Raw genomic sequence first — 18,248 nt, forward strand, 5'->3', positions numbered from 1 at the left:
TGTATTTCAGAGTGAAGAACGAGACTCCACAGCTTTAGAGTCTGCAGATGAAGCCGGTCTTTTTGTCATCGTCGGCAAGAGGTTTGATAATTCAATATAATTGTATAGTGGATTTTAATAGAGTAGACTTTGCAAATTGCAACAGGGGACGACGAAATATATATAATCTAATTTGTGAAAAATGCAAACTCTTCCGGGCGACTAAATATTATATTATAATCTATTTGTGAACAATGTGAACTCTTACAAACCGAACAACCAAACAAGTACATGTATCATAATATTATACTTAATAGATCGATATCACACTCATTAATGGTTCAGTTTTTAAAGTTAGGGCTTAGTAACATGTCTTAAGTGTTAAGTTATGTTGTCACGATGCTTGTCTCTGATCGTGTCACAATTAAGCTAATTACTAAGCTAATTAATTAAACAATTACGTTAACAACTCTTCCACTCTCCAGAAGGTACTGGAAACCAACAAATGTTAAGCGCCGCTCTCGAAGAAACGGAAAAGAGCGAGAAGGAGCACCGGACCCTGGTATGGGAATAGAAGCTGAAGATGTCAAGGTCCACCAGATTGATACTGCGGAGACGGTATAATCTTAGTCAGGAGATCTTAGTGTAGAGTCAGTGCTGAGAAGCTGAGAGTAACCAGAGATGCACTGTTGGGACGTTTTTAGAACTCTTGCCTTGTGATGTTCATTTCATCTCCAATGATCTTACTGGAATTGCATTTAAAGCGTGTTTTCATTGTATTTTTCTTCGGAAAGTAAAAGATTAATATCAAATTATTCAATACTATAATAGGCATGCCACACTGCGCTATATATTCCCAGGTGTGTTTTATATCTTACAATTTCAACTAACCCAACCAACTGCCCAGTTAATATTAAATAATGCTAGTTACAAGCCTAGAGCCTAGAATTGAATAGCGAAATTGAAATACTGAGATCAAAATCAGGCCGTTCTCAAATCGTAAAATATGTTATGTTTTATTTTTACATCAACTAATAATGATATGATTGAGTAGGTACAGTTTATAGCTTTATAGATCATGCCTGGGCTATGGTGAGAGAGAATGGCTGTGATTTGTGAACTGATGGAGAAGTAACTCATTAGCTAAGTATGTGCAGGACTCTCGAGCTCCCAAATCCCAATTCCCATGTGTAAAGTAATGAGACCACATACTTATAATTTAAATAAGTAAATAAATGAAATATCATCATGTAAGGTCACAATATCTGTCAAGAAAATAAAAAGATTCAATAAATTCATAAAGATATAAATAAGATATAAATTCATAAAGATATACATTTATCATAAAATAATATCGGTTCGTAATAGGTGTTCAGCAAAGACTACAGCAAACACATCCTCCTCAGATCCGAACAGTTTACCGTCACCGTTTCCATATTTCTGAAGGAAAATGAATTATAATTATCATCCCATGTTATTATTTGCATGCTTCTTTTGCTAAATATTTCTTTTATACAAAAGCATTTCTACAAGTTGTCACAGTACCAATGCCACCACGAAAAAAAAAAACTAGCGCAAAAATCTTTAAATTATGTAATCAAGGCCAAGGGCCAAATCACTTTCCCAAAATATTTGCCATAATCATATTTTGTCATATTATTATAATTATTATAATAAATATATCGTAAGGCATTGGCCAACTGCACCATACCTCAACCAACTGGTTAGTGATGTTCTTGGAAAAGTTCCTTATCCGGATATCCCGTCCTTGTCGAGTTAGCTCCGCATAAGGTTTTGTTGGACCGAGGAGAATATTTGGCGTGGTGTGTTTGGAGAAGTTAAAAACTGGGTCATCTTCAGGAGGAAGACTCAATTCACCTTTTGATTTCTCAACCTTTCTTAATTTTCTGCGCTGAAATTTGATGTATTAAATATATATATTGGTGCTTTTCAATACAAATAAACCGAGGACTTAATTAGTTTAAATTGGTATGTTATATTTCGTACATATTATAATGTAGTTATATATAATAAATAGTTGTTGCTTGCTTTCCCAAAGAGAGTGCTCAACTGCAGTTAATCATTTAAACTTTTAAAGCATTATATTTCGAAGTTCGAACAACAATCAAATTGTCGGTGAAACAATCCGTTTCATAATATGTATAAAACAATACGAATCATCAGTGCATCGATGATTAGTATTGTTTTATAGACATTTTTCAATTGTTCGAAATATGTAGCCTAATTGACTCAATTTATCTGAAAATAATCAATCAACTTAAAAATAAGTGAATATAAACTCAACATTCTCGTCTTATATCCTGATCACGAATATCAATCATGTTGGCCGTTACAAATCAACAGTCATTAATTAATTAATTAATTAATTAGAATTAACGACTTACATATTCGGTAATAGCAGTTGAAGCCAACTTCTCGACTCGTTTGCACACTTTAACTCCTTTCTCGTCCAAAAAAGCTGTTATTATTTGTTTTGGTTTAACTGTAACATACTCCGTCTTTAATTCGGCCTGCAGTGCAAGCAAAGCTGTACAGGTTAAAATGCAAGGTTTTCGCTTTCTTTTCTTTCCAATACTGAGTGTATCATTAGAAGGGTTGATAGAAAGACTTTCTGATTCTCCCCGAACAGAACGCTCACCTAAAATATTAGAATGTTGTTTATTAATTTAATATTCAGAACACCATATATTTTTATTTGGAGTCCTAATTAGATAGCCGTATATTAGGGTAAAATTGAGAAATGCAAGGATTTCTAAATGGTTATTCCAGGGGGTTGCCGATTGTGGAAAAAATATTTGGCCGATTCCAAAAAACTCTTCGGCTACTATCAGGAAAGGGTCCAGACTTATTGACTAGAAATGTTCAGAAAGATTGAGATATAATAAGCTTTATAATTTAAATTATTAACTTACAAAGTGTATCTTAAAGTTTTTTTACTCACCCTGTGCTTGGCCTTACTTACCTTTAAACTTATCCTGTTCTAAATATAGTTGTTTGGTCTTTATTAATGGTTGTATGAAGACAGAGTATTATATATTATAGTCGATTATGTTTTGCAAATTGGTTAGCAAGATCAGTGCTTACCTCTAGAAATAGACTGCTGCTGGTAACTGTAATCTACAAATTCAGCCCCATAGTCAGCAAGAGTCATATTAAATTCTGAGTCTGATTCTTCTGTTGCATCTTCCTGCTTGTCTGAATTATAATTATACGTGTTTTTAATTATTATTTAATCTAAAATTTGGTTTGACCATATCTCCAATGATGAAGTTCTAAGGCGTGCTGGCGTAAAGTCTATAGACACTTTCATCGGTTCTGCTAGACTACAGTGGTAAGGACATGTTGTAAGAATGCCAGAGACTAGGTTACCAAATCTTCTACTGGAGTGGAAACCTAACTATGGAAAACGATCGAGAGGGAGACCCCGAAAAAGCTGGATGGCCTGTGTACTCGAGGATGCTGCTAACTTTACAGGTGTTGACAACATCAGCCGAGATGCAGTAAGTCAGTTAGCATTGAACCGAGTGGAATGGAGGAACCTGTTACGCAATACAAGGGATGTGTGTGATACAGGCCACTCCAACGACTAGGAGGAGACCTCTTCTGCTTCATATGTAGCATGTTATTCATGTATGTCAATTCAGTAATATAATTATTAACAACACCAATTTTCGGGGCAAAAAATTTGTGCCCCCAAAAATGTTTACATATTTTACAGTTACATTACTGTTCCATATAATTCATAAGATGGGCTTCATGATTCTTTATACTTCGCCTCACTTACCTTAAAACTTAAAACTTAAAACTTAAAACTTAAAACTTAAAACTTAACATGTTTTATATAGTTGTTTGGTCTTTATTAATGGTTGTATGAAGACAGAGTATTATATATTATAATCGATTATGTTCTGCAAATTGGTTAGCAAGATCAGTGCTTACCTCTAGAAATAGACTGCTGCTGGTCACTGTAATCTGCAAATTCAGCCTCTGAGTCCGTGTAATGGAAGTCACCAAGTGTCATAACATGTTCTGAGTCTGATTCTTCTGTTGCATCTTCAAGCTTGCCTGAATTATTATTATACGTGTTTTCAATTATTATTTAATCTAAAATTTGGTTTGACCAAATCTCCAATGATAAAGTTCTAAGGCGTGCTGGCGTAAAGTCTATAGACACTTTCATCGGTTCTGCTAGACTACAGTGGTAAGGACATGTTGTAAGAATGCCAGAGACTAGGTTACCAAATCTTCTACTGGAGTGGAAACCTAACTATGGAAATCGATCGAGAGGGAGACCGGGGGGGGGGGGTACCAATGGCATAGAATGGAGAAGAATGGCATAAAAATCATCAAATGGCATAGAAATTTCATGGCATAAATGGAAATTTTGTTTGGCCAATTCTCCATTTATGCCAATTTATGCCATGAATTTAGGTCTTCATATTTGACCTTTAGGATGACTTTAAATTCGCAAATATTATTAGTACTTGAAAAAGAGACATGTTTCATGCTTTATAACGCTTGGAATGATCGTTAAAGTCAAAGATTTATATGACAAATAACTAAATAAAGAAAATAGAAATGTATTATATCAAATATATACCAAACATTTCACTATTCAAGAATAGCAAATTGTGAGATGTTCAAAATGTACAGAATACAAACATTGACAACACAACGATTTTGAATGTCATCAAGGAACAATGCATCTGATGTATTTGTCTTCGACGAGTAGCCAAACATTAGGAGATCCATTGATTAGGCTATGTTCCTGGCAGTAGTACTTCATCGGGCATGACTTATAAGAAATAAATCTAACCACTCCTGTTGCAAAGTCCTGCTGAGATTTGAAGACTTTAAGAGTTTCTGTACTGCCAGCTTTCAAACCTGTTGAACATCCGCATTCAGGTTGATTGTATATGCGAACATCAGAAGACACTCCAAACGCGTCCCCCTTGAATCTTGAAATACGAGATTTTGTTGATAAAGTGCTTCTTCCTCCATTGAGCGTGAGTGTCTCAAAAGACCGGAAGGATAGTGTTCCATATTTATCTGTTGATATCGTTTCTCCATCATCACAATCATCAACTCCAGGTTCTACCTCATAAGCTAAGTCGTCCTCATCCTCGAGGCATCCAGCTTCATCATCTACAGCTTCCCAAGAAAGTTCTTGGCCATGGACTATTGGCTTCCCACTCCGTTCTTCAGGATCTGCGACTGCGGCGAACACAGGGAAATTGTTTCTTTTCCCTTCTCGAATGCAGTCCCTCGATGCCCTGTCCAGCGTTTTTGCCAACTTGCCTAGGCTTATCATACCACCAGTCCATTTCACTCGTTCTGCTTTCTGGCCTGTAGATTTAACCTTTTTGAGGTGAACTGTAGGATGCAAAACTGTACTTCCACGTGCATGTGCAATTGCAGATGTGTCTTCATGTAATGATAAAGCACTGTACACATTCTTTCTCTCCATTCCATGGGCCATAGTTATCGCATCCATATTTCTTGAGCGACCAGATGAAAAAGAAACCCGAATAAATGCTAACAGCTGCTCATTCTGATCACTTCCAAGGTAATAAGTGACGATTTCAGCATTAGGGAATTGCTTCTTCAGCAGAGTTAAATACAAAACAAGACCGTCACAAGTACATATAAGATCAAGGTACGCCTGATTCGTTATGCTGACAGTTGAGTAATTATTCTCTTTCCAAGTAACGAAAAATGTTTTTTCTCAAACAGTTCCATTTTTATTATACTTTATAGTTTAGAGTCTAATTTGGCATGATATCAGATCATGTGATATTACATGGCCCCATGGAGAGCATTGCCAGAGCAATTGGCCAGAGAGCTCCATAGAAGTAAGGGGCCTACTCTAGCCAACAGCTCTAATACATTTCCTTCCTCAACTTCATTTTCTTCATCTAACTGCTGCTGCTGCTCAGCAACTACTTGATAGCTGGCACAGTGACGTTTGTCTGCGTAGTGTATCTGTTAGCCTCAATGTTGCCTCAAGGAGAGAAGGTAGCCTCAATCCATCCTCACATAAGTTTCGATAAAGTCTCAATAACCTTCAGGCTACAATTACAAGTTTTATAGTGGGTCTATAACATGTTTCCGTACATTAAAGTTAAAACTTAAAATGCGGTCGAATCATTTATTAGCCTCATTTTGGCCTCCTACAAGAAGACTCTGCGATTTCTGAAATGTTGAGCTTGAAGAGGATGAATAAATTTTTATTGTTGACACATTAGATAGTCACAATACCGAACATGCTCGAAAATATACACGAAAGTATACTTGTTAGCCTCATTTCACCCTCTCACAAAGTGGTTAGCCTCATTTTCACCTCGAAAATTTGAAGCTATAATCCGACGGTATTTCATGATCGAATCATTTATAGCCTCGTTTTGGCCTCCTACAAGTAGACTTGGCGATTTCTGAAATGTTGAGTTTGAAGAGGATGAATCAATCTTTATTGTTGACGTATTAGATAGTCACAATACCGAACCAACTCGAAAATTTACACAAAAGTATACTTGTTAGCCTCATTTTCACCTCGAATATTTAAAGCTTAGATCTCGATCAAGTATAATCACTATGGATTATGCTTGCAACTTGGATATCATGGACGTAACATGAGAAAGTTCCTTTTGAAAGTGGTGACGCTAATTTGTTAGCCTCAATTGTCCCTCGCAGTTAAATCACTCCTACTGAGTCTAGTGAGTGAGCTAGGAGGTCGCCGAACATCTCATTTTAAAGCCGTATCGATTTTCTATACGCATACCAAAAATCAAATGCGTAACAAAAACAGAAATGAAATTACAGAAATTTGACAACATTTTTTGTCAAAAAACGAACTTTTAGGGGTGTTTCTAATGACCAGGGTCAGTACAATAAATAGAGATAAAGGTGGACAGTACTAGTGGGGTGCAGACTATTCGTTATTAAATTCTCAGTTCAAAGTTTTAAAATTTCATATTTCGAATGGCATAGAATGGAGACAAATGGCATAAAAATCATCAAATGGCATAGAAATTTCATGGCATAAATGGAAATTTTGTTTGGCCAATTCTCCATTATGCCATTTATGCCATTGGTACCCCCCCGGGAGACCCCGAAAAGGCTGGATGGCCTGTGTACTCGAGGATGCTGCTAACTTTACAGGTGTTGACAACATCAGCCGAGATGCAATACGTCAGTTAGCATTGAACCGAGTGGAATGGAGGAACCTGTTACGCAATACAAGGGATGTGTGTGATACAGGCCACTCCAACGACTAGGAGGAGACCTCTTCTGCTTCATATGTAGCATGTATGTCAATTAAGTAATATAATTATTAACAACACCAATTTTCGGGGCAAAAAATTTGTGCCCCCAAAAATGTTTACATATTTTACAGTTACATTACTGTTCCAAATAATTCATAGGATAGGCTTTATGATTCTTTATACTTCGCCTCACTTACCTTAAAACTTAAAACTTAAAACTTAAAACTTAAAACTTAACCTGTTTTAAATATAGTTGTTTGGTCTTTATTAATGGTTGTATGAAGACAGAGTATTATATATTATAATCGATTATGTTCTGCAAATTGGTTAGCAAGATCAGTGCTTACCTCTAGAAATAGACTGCTGCTGGTCACTGTAATCTACAAATTCAGCCTCTGAGCCCGTGTAATGGAAGTCACCAAGAGTCATAACATGTTCTGAGTCTGATTCTTCTGTTGCATCTTCAAGCTTGTCTGAATTATTATTATACGTTTTTTTTCAATTATTATTTAATCTAAAATTTAGACTACCTTTTTGAGAATATATAATGAGCACTGTTCACAATTTAAACGTTTTTCATTAAATGAACTATATGATGTTTCAGAGAACAATATTTCTAGGAGCACAAACAGAAACAAACATAAAATACAAGGATATCATATTTTTATATATTATGTACAGTATAAAATGATAACAATTATGATGTAAACTTGCGGGGTATTCTTGAAATTCTCTATTACTTGAGATTCTGAAGAACTTAGTAGCTCATTAGAATTTATCTGCTCACCAGATATATCCTCACGATGTTCTCGAACATGTTCAATAAAGTACTCATCATAAAGGAAATGAGCTTTACATGTGGGACAAATAAAACCATGAGACTTCCCGTTGACTTCCTGTAGTTCAGTCTTTATCTCCTTCTTGATAACATAGTCCAGACTCTCAGTCTTCACTTCAACTTTTACAGTTTCTGATATTCCATCCTGATGTGACATGTTTATCCTTCCTGTAACATATTCGATAAGTTATACAATGTATTATATAGAACAGCAATACGAGTACAAATACAAGGAGTGTCAACTTTACTATTTGAAATGAGGATGGTTCCACAATCAGAAAAGATTTAGAATTAGAATTAGAATTAGAATAAAATTTACACAGCAATACAATAAAAATAGTAGATAATTTAGAGATGCTTCGATCTGCTTTGCAGGCCATTCAAATCTGTCAAAAACTGTTAATAGAGTGCCCTACTCAGGACTAAGAATCCAAACATTTTGTAGTATATACTTATATAAATAATAAGCTAATGAGTAAAAAGAATGGTATATTGGTATGGTGGGTTAAAACATCGAACTGTGGACATGAAGGTAACCATTTAATTATTACGAAAATTACATAAATACGTACCCACTTTGACAGATAAAGTAAGTTAACTAGACCTTACTAGTCTTAGTACAAGTGATACTCAGTTATAAGTCTAATCCAAATGAAAATCCGTGGAACCGAAAAGGCCCCGAATACAACAATGGAGCGGTCTATAAGGACCTAATCACGTGACCCAATAGGCTCACGTGACACGATAGTAAACCCAATAAAGCCCCTCAAGGGTGGTGAACCTAATTAAGAGGTAAGGAAAACCTAATCCTGAAACTAAACAATCTCCACAAGATTCCCAAGTAAACATTGCTTGACAGGTATTTAGTAAGGTAAAACATAACAATCCTGAGATTCCGCTGTAAATATCCTAGTTACACGCGAAGTTACACGTCAATATACGAGGGTACAACACATTTCGTCAGAATTATGTACAATTTTATACAAGTGAGAATTTGGAGAAGTATAGAACCTTTTAAGAAAGTTGATCGTGGTAATTTTAAAAGTAAGAGAGGCATAACAGTTACAGTTCTATACTTCTTTTAATAAAATGTAAATGAAAACTTTGTGAATTAGTTGGTTTGGTCAGAAATGCGCATAATCAAGTTATTCCAAAACCTTGGAAATACTTAATATACGTGCAGAAATCACTTGTAAAAACTCATCTAGACTAGATTACCAAATCATACCGCCAATAAATTATAAAACAGTCAAGTTTTAATATCAAAATTTAATAACAGTAAAACCACTTTGTATTTATTTATTTATATCATCACAAGCTGTTAATTATTCAAAGCCCACCTGCACAGGGCCACAAGTAGTTCATTTTCCAGTACATTTAAATTAAAAGGCATACATTTTTTTTACAAGTGCCACACAGTAATCGTGTGTCCTAACATCAGAGCATCAGGTCGTAAGAAGTATTCCATGTCTGCAGTTGCTCTAGAATAAACTTTTAAATTTGGATGAAATAAAATGTGCATCCCTCAGCATCAATTATCTAATAAAAGTTAATAGTGACACAAAACCCCTCTTCTTTTACAAAGTTTCTTCTCGATGTGAACTTTTTCGCATTCGTATTTAACAAGAATTTATTTATAAGTGTAAGCGAATTTAAAGTCATTGCACTTTAAGGGATTCTCAACTGTGTGAACAGTGAACGAGCTTATGTCTAACTAAACTACCTCTTTGAGAACAAGTAAATGAGCATTCCAAGCATATGAAGGGTTTTTCACCTGAGTGAATTCGCTGATGTTTAACAAGATCACTTTTTTGAGAACAAGCATAGGAGCATTCTGTGCACTTGAAGGGTTTCTCCCCTGTGTGAATTCTCTGATGTTTAACAAGATCACTTTTTTGAGAACAAGCATATGAGCATTCCTTGCACTTGAAGGGTTTCTCCCCTGTGTGAATTCGCTGATGTTTAACAAGATCACTATTTTGAGAACAAGCATAGGAGCATTCCTTGCATTTGAAGGGTTTCTCCCCTGTGTGAATACGCTGATGTTGAACTAGATGAGCTTTTCGAACACAAGCATAGGAGCATTCCTTGCACTTGTTGAGTTTCTCCCCTATGTGAGTTCGCTGATGCACAACTAGATTACCTTTATAATAACTAGCAAATGAGCATTCCTTGCACTTGTAGGATTTCTCCCCTGTGTGAATTCTCTGATGCTTAACTAAATTACCTTTTTCAGAACAAGCATATGAGCATTCCTTGCACTTATAGGGTCTCTCCCCTGTGTGAATTCGCCGATGTTTAACAAGATCACATTTTTCAAAATAAGCATATGAGCACTGTTCACACTTGAAAGGTTTTTCTTTAGAATGAACTCTCCGATGTTTCAAAAATTCAGATTTGTAGGAGCAACAAAAGGAACAAAGATCACATTTAAAAGGTTTACTTTCATGTGGTGTATTTTTAGAACTGTTTTCTTTTTGTGATATCCCAGAAGAATTTGTTGGCTCATTAGAAGTTATATTTTTATCAGCAAAATGCTCAGAGTCATGGTGTTTTCGAATATGTTCAATAAAGTACTCATCGTTAAGGAAATGAGCTTTACATGTGGGACAAACAAAACCATGTGACTTTCCGTTGACTTCCTGTAGTTCAGTCTTTATCTCCTTCTTGATAACATGGTCCAGAATCTCGGTCTTCACTTCATCTTTTACAGTTTCTGATATTCCATCCTGATGTGACATGTTTATCCTTCCTGTGGCAGATTTGATAAGTTATACAATGTATTATATAGAACAGCAATACGAGTACAAGGATTACTAATTTGACAGATTGCAATAAGAACAAGAATTTGTATTCATTTTGATGGTTTCTCAGCCCTTTGGAGGGAGCCTATTTTGTTAAAGATACTACCAAGATGGGGCAGGGAACCCATTGCAGAAAATACTTAAATATTATCATAAATAATATTTTGGTCGATTTTAGTCACTAGCACATTCCTATCAAAATTTTAGAAAAATCAGTAAATATGAAAAACGAAAAATGTTCCTAAATTTGTTGTTTGGCTTTGAGGTCCAATAAATCTGAAGAAAAATGAGTAAAAAGATTTTTGAGGTAATCAAAAACTGCGTCAAAATTCAGAGTACAATTTCATATCAAGCATCAAAACAATCCGATCTTCCCTGACTGACTTTTTGGTTAAAATAAGCCTAAAAGGACAATTTCAGCTTTTTGACTTTAAAAATTTATAACACACCAGCCTTTTTAGATACGATATCAAGATTTTACACACACCTTGAAATATATGGGAATAGACGGCAAGCAAAATTTCAAACCGAGACCGCAAGAAATGATTAAATTATAGCCTCTCCATGAAACAAATTGTGGTTTCCCGAAAATTCCACTCTAACCAGGAAATACTCGATTACAAAAATACATATTCTCAGAATAATATTTTTTGGTGTGGAAACGGTGCACTAGATGGTCACTGAACTGCCTATGAGGTCATTTGGGTTGGACGGCACTGACCATTGTTTTGGTGTATGCCCCCTTAAGGGTTCTCACATGTTATGTGAATACGCTGATGTTGGACAAGGCAATCTTTTCGAGAACAAGTATATGAGCATTCTGTGCACTTGTAAGACTTCTCCCCACTGTGAATTCTCTGATGTTTAATTAAATCACAATTTTTACAACAAGCATATGAGCATTCTTTGCACTTGTAGGGTTTATCCGCTGTGTGAATTCGCTGATGTTTAACTAGCTGACCTTTTTGAGCACAAGCATAGGAGCACTCCTTGCACTTGTAAGGCTTCTCCCCAGTGTGAACTCGCTGATGTTTAATTAAATCACAATTTTGACGACAGGCATATGAGCATTCTTTGCACTTGTAGGGTTTCTCCCCTGTATGAATTCGCTGATGTTTAACAAGATAACTTTTTTGAGAACAAATAAATGAGCATTTCTTGCACTTGTAGGGTTTCTCCCCTGTGTGAATTCGCTGATGTCTAATCAAATTACTTTTAAGAGAACAGGCAAATGAGCACTCCTTGCACATGTAAGGTCTCTCCCCTGTGTGAGTTCGCTGATGTTGAACAAGCTTCCATTTTGTAGCACAAGCATATGAGCATTCTGTGCACTTGTAAGGTTTCTCCCCTGTATGAGTTCTCTGATGCTTCACTATACTACCTTTTTTAGAACAAGCATATGAGCATTGTTCACATTTGAAAGATTTTTCTTTAGAATGAATTCTCTGATGTTTCAGAAATTGAGATTTCCAGGAGCAACCAAAGGAACAAAGATCACATTCAAAAGGTTTACTTCCATGATGCCGTGTATTTTTAGAACTGTTTTCTTTTTCAGATATCCCAGAAGAACTCGTTGGCTCAATCGAAGTTATCTTTTCACCAGCAAAATGCTCATAGCCATGGTGTTCTCGAATATGTTCAATAAAGTGCTCATCGTAAAGGAAATGAGCTTTACATGTGGGACAAAGAAAACCATGTGACTTCCCGTTCACTTCCTGTAGTTCAGTCTTTATCTCCTTCTTGATACCATGGTCCAGAATCTCAGTCTTCACTTCATCTTTTACAGTTTCTGATATTCCATCCTGATGTGACATGTTTATCCTTCCTGTAACAGATTCGATAAGTTATACAATGTATTATATAGACCAGCAATACGAGTTCAAATACAAGGAGTGTCAACTTTACTATTTGTAATAGGGATACAAATTTGTATTTCTTGGGATGGTTCCACAATTAGAAAGGATTTATTAAGCTATTTCAAAAAGGGCAGGGAAATCCCCTGCAGAACAATGATGGTTCTAAAAACAGACACTGTAAAATTAATTAGTATTGACTCATCTCAAGTTTACAAAATCATACCTACAATAAATTATAAAACAGTCAAGTTTTAATATCAAAATTTAAAAGTAAAACCACTTTGTATAATGATCACACGCTGTTAATTATAAGCCCACCTGCACAGGGCCACAAGCAGTGCATTTTTCCAGTAAATTTAAATTTAAGGGCCAGATTTAAAAAACACACGTGGTAACACATATTCCGTATCTGCAGTTACTCTAGAATAAACTTTCAAATTTGGATTAAGTAATATTTGCATTCCTCAGCATCAATAATCTAATAAAAGTTAAAAGTGACACAAAACTACTTTTATTTTCCAACGTTTCCTCTCAATAAGAACTTGTTCGCATTTTTGTTTTAGAAGAATTGATTTACAAGTGCAGGCGATTTAAAAGTCATTGTATTTTAAGGGATTCTCACCTGTGTAAACAGTGGACGAGCTTATGTCTAACTAAAGTACCTCTTTGGGAACAAGCATATGAGCATTCTGTGCACTTGTAAGGTTTCTCCCCTGTGTGAATTCGCTGATGTTTAACTAGATCATTTTTTCTGACACAAGCATATGAGCAATCTTTGCATTTGAAGGGTTTGTCGCCTGTGTGAATTCGCTGATGTTCAACAAGATCATTTTTTTGATAACAAGAATATGAGCAATCTTTGCATCTAAAGGGTTTTTCACCTGTGTGAATTCTCTGATGTTGAAATAGGCCACTTTTTCGAGAACAAGCATATGAGCAATCTTTGCATCTAAAGGGTTTTTCACCTGTGTGAATTTTCTGATGTTGAAATAGGCCACTTTTTCGAGAACAAGCATATGAGCATTCTGTGCACTTGTAAGGTTTCTCCCCTGTATGAATTCGCTGATGTTTAACAAGGTCACTTTTTTGAGAACAAGCATATGAGCATTCTTTGCATTTATAGGGTTTCTCCCCTGTGTGCTTATTGACACAATTGTTCCTAAAATACCTTCTCCAGTGAATGATAGGAATATCAAGATTAACTCGTGTCTCATTAGTAAGTATAGCTCTGGTGCTAACCACATTCCAATGCACAGAGATGATGAGCCTGTGATTGATCCCGAATCTCACATCCTTACGATCTCACTAGGAGCTGCCCGTACCATGTCCTTCTGCAATAATGATGACAGCCAATCAGAAGATCTCCCCCTTCAGGACAACAGCTTGTTAGTCACAACGAGATATGCGCAGGACTTTTGGAAACACGGGATCCTCCCAGACGAGAATGTCTCCACAGAGAGAGTGAGCCTGACCTTTAGACACATTTCTCCTCACTTCATCAATTCGACCATCATTCTGGGTGATTCAAACACCTCCAGGATGACATTTGGTGACTCAGTAGGTACCTTTGGTCGTTGGGTCCCTGGGAAGCGTGTTTTGGTAGGTCACATGGAGGCTCTCCCTGATGCAATTGAGATTGGCCCTTACCGTAATATTGTCATCCATACTGGAATCAACAGTATTAACTCCCGGTCTCATCCACGATCAGAAGCCTACCTCCTCCATGTCCTCGAATCCAAGTGCAGAGACATTACTGAAACCTACCCCAAATCCAAAATCCACTTGTCAATGTTACTTCCAACTAGACTAAACTCTCTAAATAGAAAAGTTGAAAGCTTTAATCGGGGCATCCTCGATGTGTCTTATCAGCAAAGAAACATTTTTATTATTGATAACTCTATTTTTGGTCGCCAGCTCTCTGATGAGTATGGCAGATGGGATATTGCTGCAAATGGCCCTCTTACCTCAGATATTGTCCACCTTGGTAAAAGTGGTATCCGTAAATTTGCTGCGAATATTAAGGAATCTGTAGCTGGCAGAAGGAGTAGCCAGTCTAGAGCACGTTTTAACACCAGTCAGGGGAACTTCGGCGGAGCGGTAGAGGGTGGTAGGCGCCCACCATAATTATGATGATCAAACAACCACAAATTACTAAGAATGTTTGCAAGGGATGCAATAAATTTATCTCAACACACCACAAAATTTTGAACTGTAGCTCCTGTGGAACAGTTACTCACTCTAAATGTGCCAAAAATCTCTTCCAATACAGCCACACCAATGATAGCTGGCAATGCTACATCTGCATCGCCAGCTTACCACAACGGTACTGCCCATTTGCTTCTGCACTTATACGTGACAAACATGACCCAGTCCACCTTGATGAAATTGAAGATGTTTCTGAAATCAATGAAATCCATAAAAGCTGTAAAAATTATGATCATAAAAGCTTTAAGAACCTCATAAAGCTGTATCATAGAAATGGGCAGAACCTTACTGGTATTTTTAACAATATTGATGGAAATGCTGCAAATTTTGATACATTTGTCACAGAAATCTCACAGTACAGTCATCCAGTCTCGTTTATTGGCTTGGCTGAGACAAATATTGATGCAAACCTCAAAGACCTGTATAGGATACCCGGTTATCTCTCTGAATACACCAATAAATTACGTGACAAATCTAAAGGTAGTGGAGTGGGAATTTACATCAATGAGTCACTTACTTACACCCGTATTGACAAACTATGTATGTGTAGCCCTAACCTTGAATCAGTGTTTGTCTCCATAACAAACGTTGGCAGGCCCCAAACAGTTGGCGTCCTATACAGACCACCTGGTGGATCTGACAAAGATGCCCTACACGAATTTGAGAGCCTTCTTAATCAGGTTCCTGATAGGAACGTTATCCTGCTTGGAGATTTCAACTTTAATCTATTTAATAAAGGCTCTGCCAGCTTTGAAAACATTTTATATGGAAATAACTTCATCCCACTTATATCACTGGCAACGCACCATAAACCAGGCTGTGTCCCATCGCTTATTGACAATATTCTGACAAACTCCACTGACAATATTGTGTCAGCTGGACTACTGGATACCAGGGTTTCGCATCACTCTCCAATTTTCTGTATTCTCGAATGTAGCATACCTGAAGAACCAGAACTTGACCCTTGTAAACCAAAATACGACTACTGTGAATCTAATATGACCAAGTTCTTAGAAGATATTCAAACAAATTTTTGTGGGCAGGTGTGCTACAACGTAGAAAACTTTGAAGTTTTTGCAAATAAGATAAAACTTTTGATCGAAGAAAATTTTTTAATTGAATCTGAATCGTTCAAAAAGTCAAAAAGAAATATGATTGCAAACCCTTGGATCACACCAGGGATCATTGCATCAGTGAAAAAGAAAGAATATCTTTACAAGCAGTGGAAGAGTACAATTAAGGAACCCAACCCTCTTGGAGACTCTGATCTATACTTAACCTATAGTAAATTCCGTCGACAGTTAAAATACATTATCAGATCTGCCAAGAAATTGTACTATTGCAGAAAATTCTCAAAAGTCTCAGGTAATATGAAGCAAACATGGGCACTGATCAATGAACTGAGGGGAAAAACAAAAACTGGAATAAAGGCCTCGTTCAAAATAGATGGTAGTTTAGTAAAAGACAAGCGTGTCATATCGAATGGCTTTAACATGTTCTTCTCTTCCATTGCAGGTAAACTTAATGCGAAGCTCTGCTCCTCCAAACCGATAAGTCGTGACACAGCTTGCCAGAGGCCCCTTAATTATAAGAACTACTTTAACAAAAGAGTTACCAACAGTATGTTCTTAAACCCCTGTGATTCTGAGGAAATCGAAAAAATTGTTAAAACCTTCCAGGGTGACAAGGCTAGTGACATATCAATAGCTGTTCTTAAGAAATGTTGCACTACAATCTCTAAGCACCTAGCTGGTTTCCTAAACTCATTCATGAAGCTGGGTCTATTTCCAAATATTCTCAAAATAGGTAAGGTCACCCCCGTATTTAAGAAAGGAGACCCACAGCTGTTTGATAACTACAGGCCTATATCCATTCTACCTATCTTTGGTAAGATATTTGAAAAAGTAATTTACTGCCGACTATATAGCTTCTTTACTTCACATATGGTCATATACGATAAACAGTTTGGATTCAGATCCAACCACTCAACGGCACATGCCATCAATTACTCCATTGACCACATTCTTAAAAACCTAGAAAGTAAGAATCATGTAATTGGCATATTCATTGACTTAAGCAAAGCGTTTGACACAATCGACCACAGAAAATTACTTGTCAAACTTGAACACTATGGCATAAGAGGGCCCTGTCTTGACCTAATTGAAAGCTATTTGTGTAACCGACAGCAGTATGTTGATTTCCAAAATACACACTCTGATCACTGCAAAATTGAATATGGGGTACCACAGGGATCAGTTCTAGGCCCTCTCCTCTTCTTACTCTACATTAATGACATTACCAACTCTAGCAAACTTGGACACTTCATACTGTTTGCAGATGACACGAACATATTTGTTGCTGGAAAAACTGAACAAGAAGCCTATTTGAATGCTAATAAAGTACTTGAATCTGTAAATGACTATATGGAATCTAACTTGCTGCACATTAACCAAAGCAAATCGGTCTACATGTTATTCAGACCTGGCCGGTACTCGTCCTGTGCACGTGCTCGTGAATATGGCTCTGAGAACTCACTCACGTTATCAGGCAACACGCTTACACGAGTAGATAAAGTGAGATTCCTTGGTGTTATCATAGACCATGAACTATCCTGGGAACCCCAACTAGATAACATAAAAAGTAAACTAACTACAAGTATAGCTATAATTAAACGTATTATGAAGTTTATTCCAGAAACAGAGTACCATAAGCTGTATGACTCCCTATTCAAGTCTCATATGAGCTACTGTATCAGTAGCTGGGGTGGTGTCACACCTTATAGACTATCTAAACTGTTCTCCATCCAAAAAAGATGTGTACGCCTTCTATTTGGAAGCAAACCAAGCTTTGACCGGGCAGAGTATTATGAAACATGTGCACGTGCAAGACCATACAGTGAACACATCGCAAAAAGGAGCTTTGCTTTGGAAAACACTAAGCCAATATTCAATACCGAGAAAATCATGTCAATCCACAACCTGTACACCCAACATATATCCACTGAACTGTTTAAAATCTTGAAACTGCATCAACCTATCTCTCTGACAAGTTTATTCCAAACAAGTTCCAGAGCATGTAGCCAAACTATGCGGGTCCCCCGACACAAACTTGAAATTTCTAAACACAATTTTGTCTTCAAAGGTACGACTATATGGAACAGTTTGGTTGATAAAATATTCGACAAATGCACTCCTAATGAAAACAATGTCATGGTCCCTGGCTCTAGTAAATTTTCCGACCTTTCCTCCCCCATCTCAATTATCAAGAGCCGTATCAAAAAGCT

At 36.6% G+C, this 18,248-nt stretch overlaps 3 protein-coding genes across 4 annotated transcripts; all 3 read right to left on the minus strand.

Annotated features, from left to right (window-relative positions):
- Positions 1-1,191: 1,191 nt before the first annotated feature.
- On the minus strand, positions 1,192-8,264 carry LOC134819921 (uncharacterized). 2 transcript variants are annotated; one of them, XM_063830075.1, is made up of 7 exons: positions 8,050-8,264; positions 7,610-7,735; positions 3,940-4,065; positions 3,085-3,195; positions 2,385-2,638; positions 1,691-1,891; positions 1,192-1,419 (listed from the first exon to the last, which is right to left on the minus strand). In XM_063830075.1, exons 1-7 carry the CDS (start codon positions 8,255-8,257, stop codon positions 1,321-1,323), a joined length of 1,125 nt encoding a protein of 374 aa, XP_063686145.1. In that variant the 5' UTR covers positions 8,258-8,264; the 3' UTR covers positions 1,192-1,320. The 2 variants fall into 2 exon arrangements, with proteins under 2 accessions (XP_063686145.1, XP_063686146.1); XM_063830076.1 differs by lacking the exon at positions 3,085-3,195.
- A 120-nt stretch (positions 8,265-8,384) lies between these two features.
- LOC134819923 (zinc finger protein OZF-like) lies at positions 8,385-10,848 on the minus strand. The gene has a single exon (XM_063830078.1). It carries the CDS (start codon positions 10,839-10,841, stop codon positions 9,780-9,782), a length of 1,062 nt encoding a protein of 353 aa, XP_063686148.1. The 5' UTR covers positions 10,842-10,848; the 3' UTR covers positions 8,385-9,779.
- A 366-nt stretch (positions 10,849-11,214) lies between these two features.
- LOC134819922 (zinc finger protein 501-like) lies at positions 11,215-12,862 on the minus strand. Its single transcript, XM_063830077.1, has one exon. The coding sequence runs from the start codon at positions 12,716-12,718 to the stop codon at positions 11,648-11,650; it is 1,071 nt and encodes a 356-aa protein (XP_063686147.1). The 5' UTR covers positions 12,719-12,862; the 3' UTR covers positions 11,215-11,647.
- Between the last annotated feature and the right edge of the window lie 5,386 nt (positions 12,863-18,248).

The sequence above is a fragment of the Bolinopsis microptera genome, chromosome 8, assembly GCF_026151205.1.
Source record: "Bolinopsis microptera isolate Bmic1 chromosome 8, MBARI_Bmic_1.0, whole genome shotgun sequence".
NCBI lineage: Eukaryota > Metazoa > Ctenophora > Tentaculata > Lobata > Bolinopsidae > Bolinopsis > Bolinopsis microptera.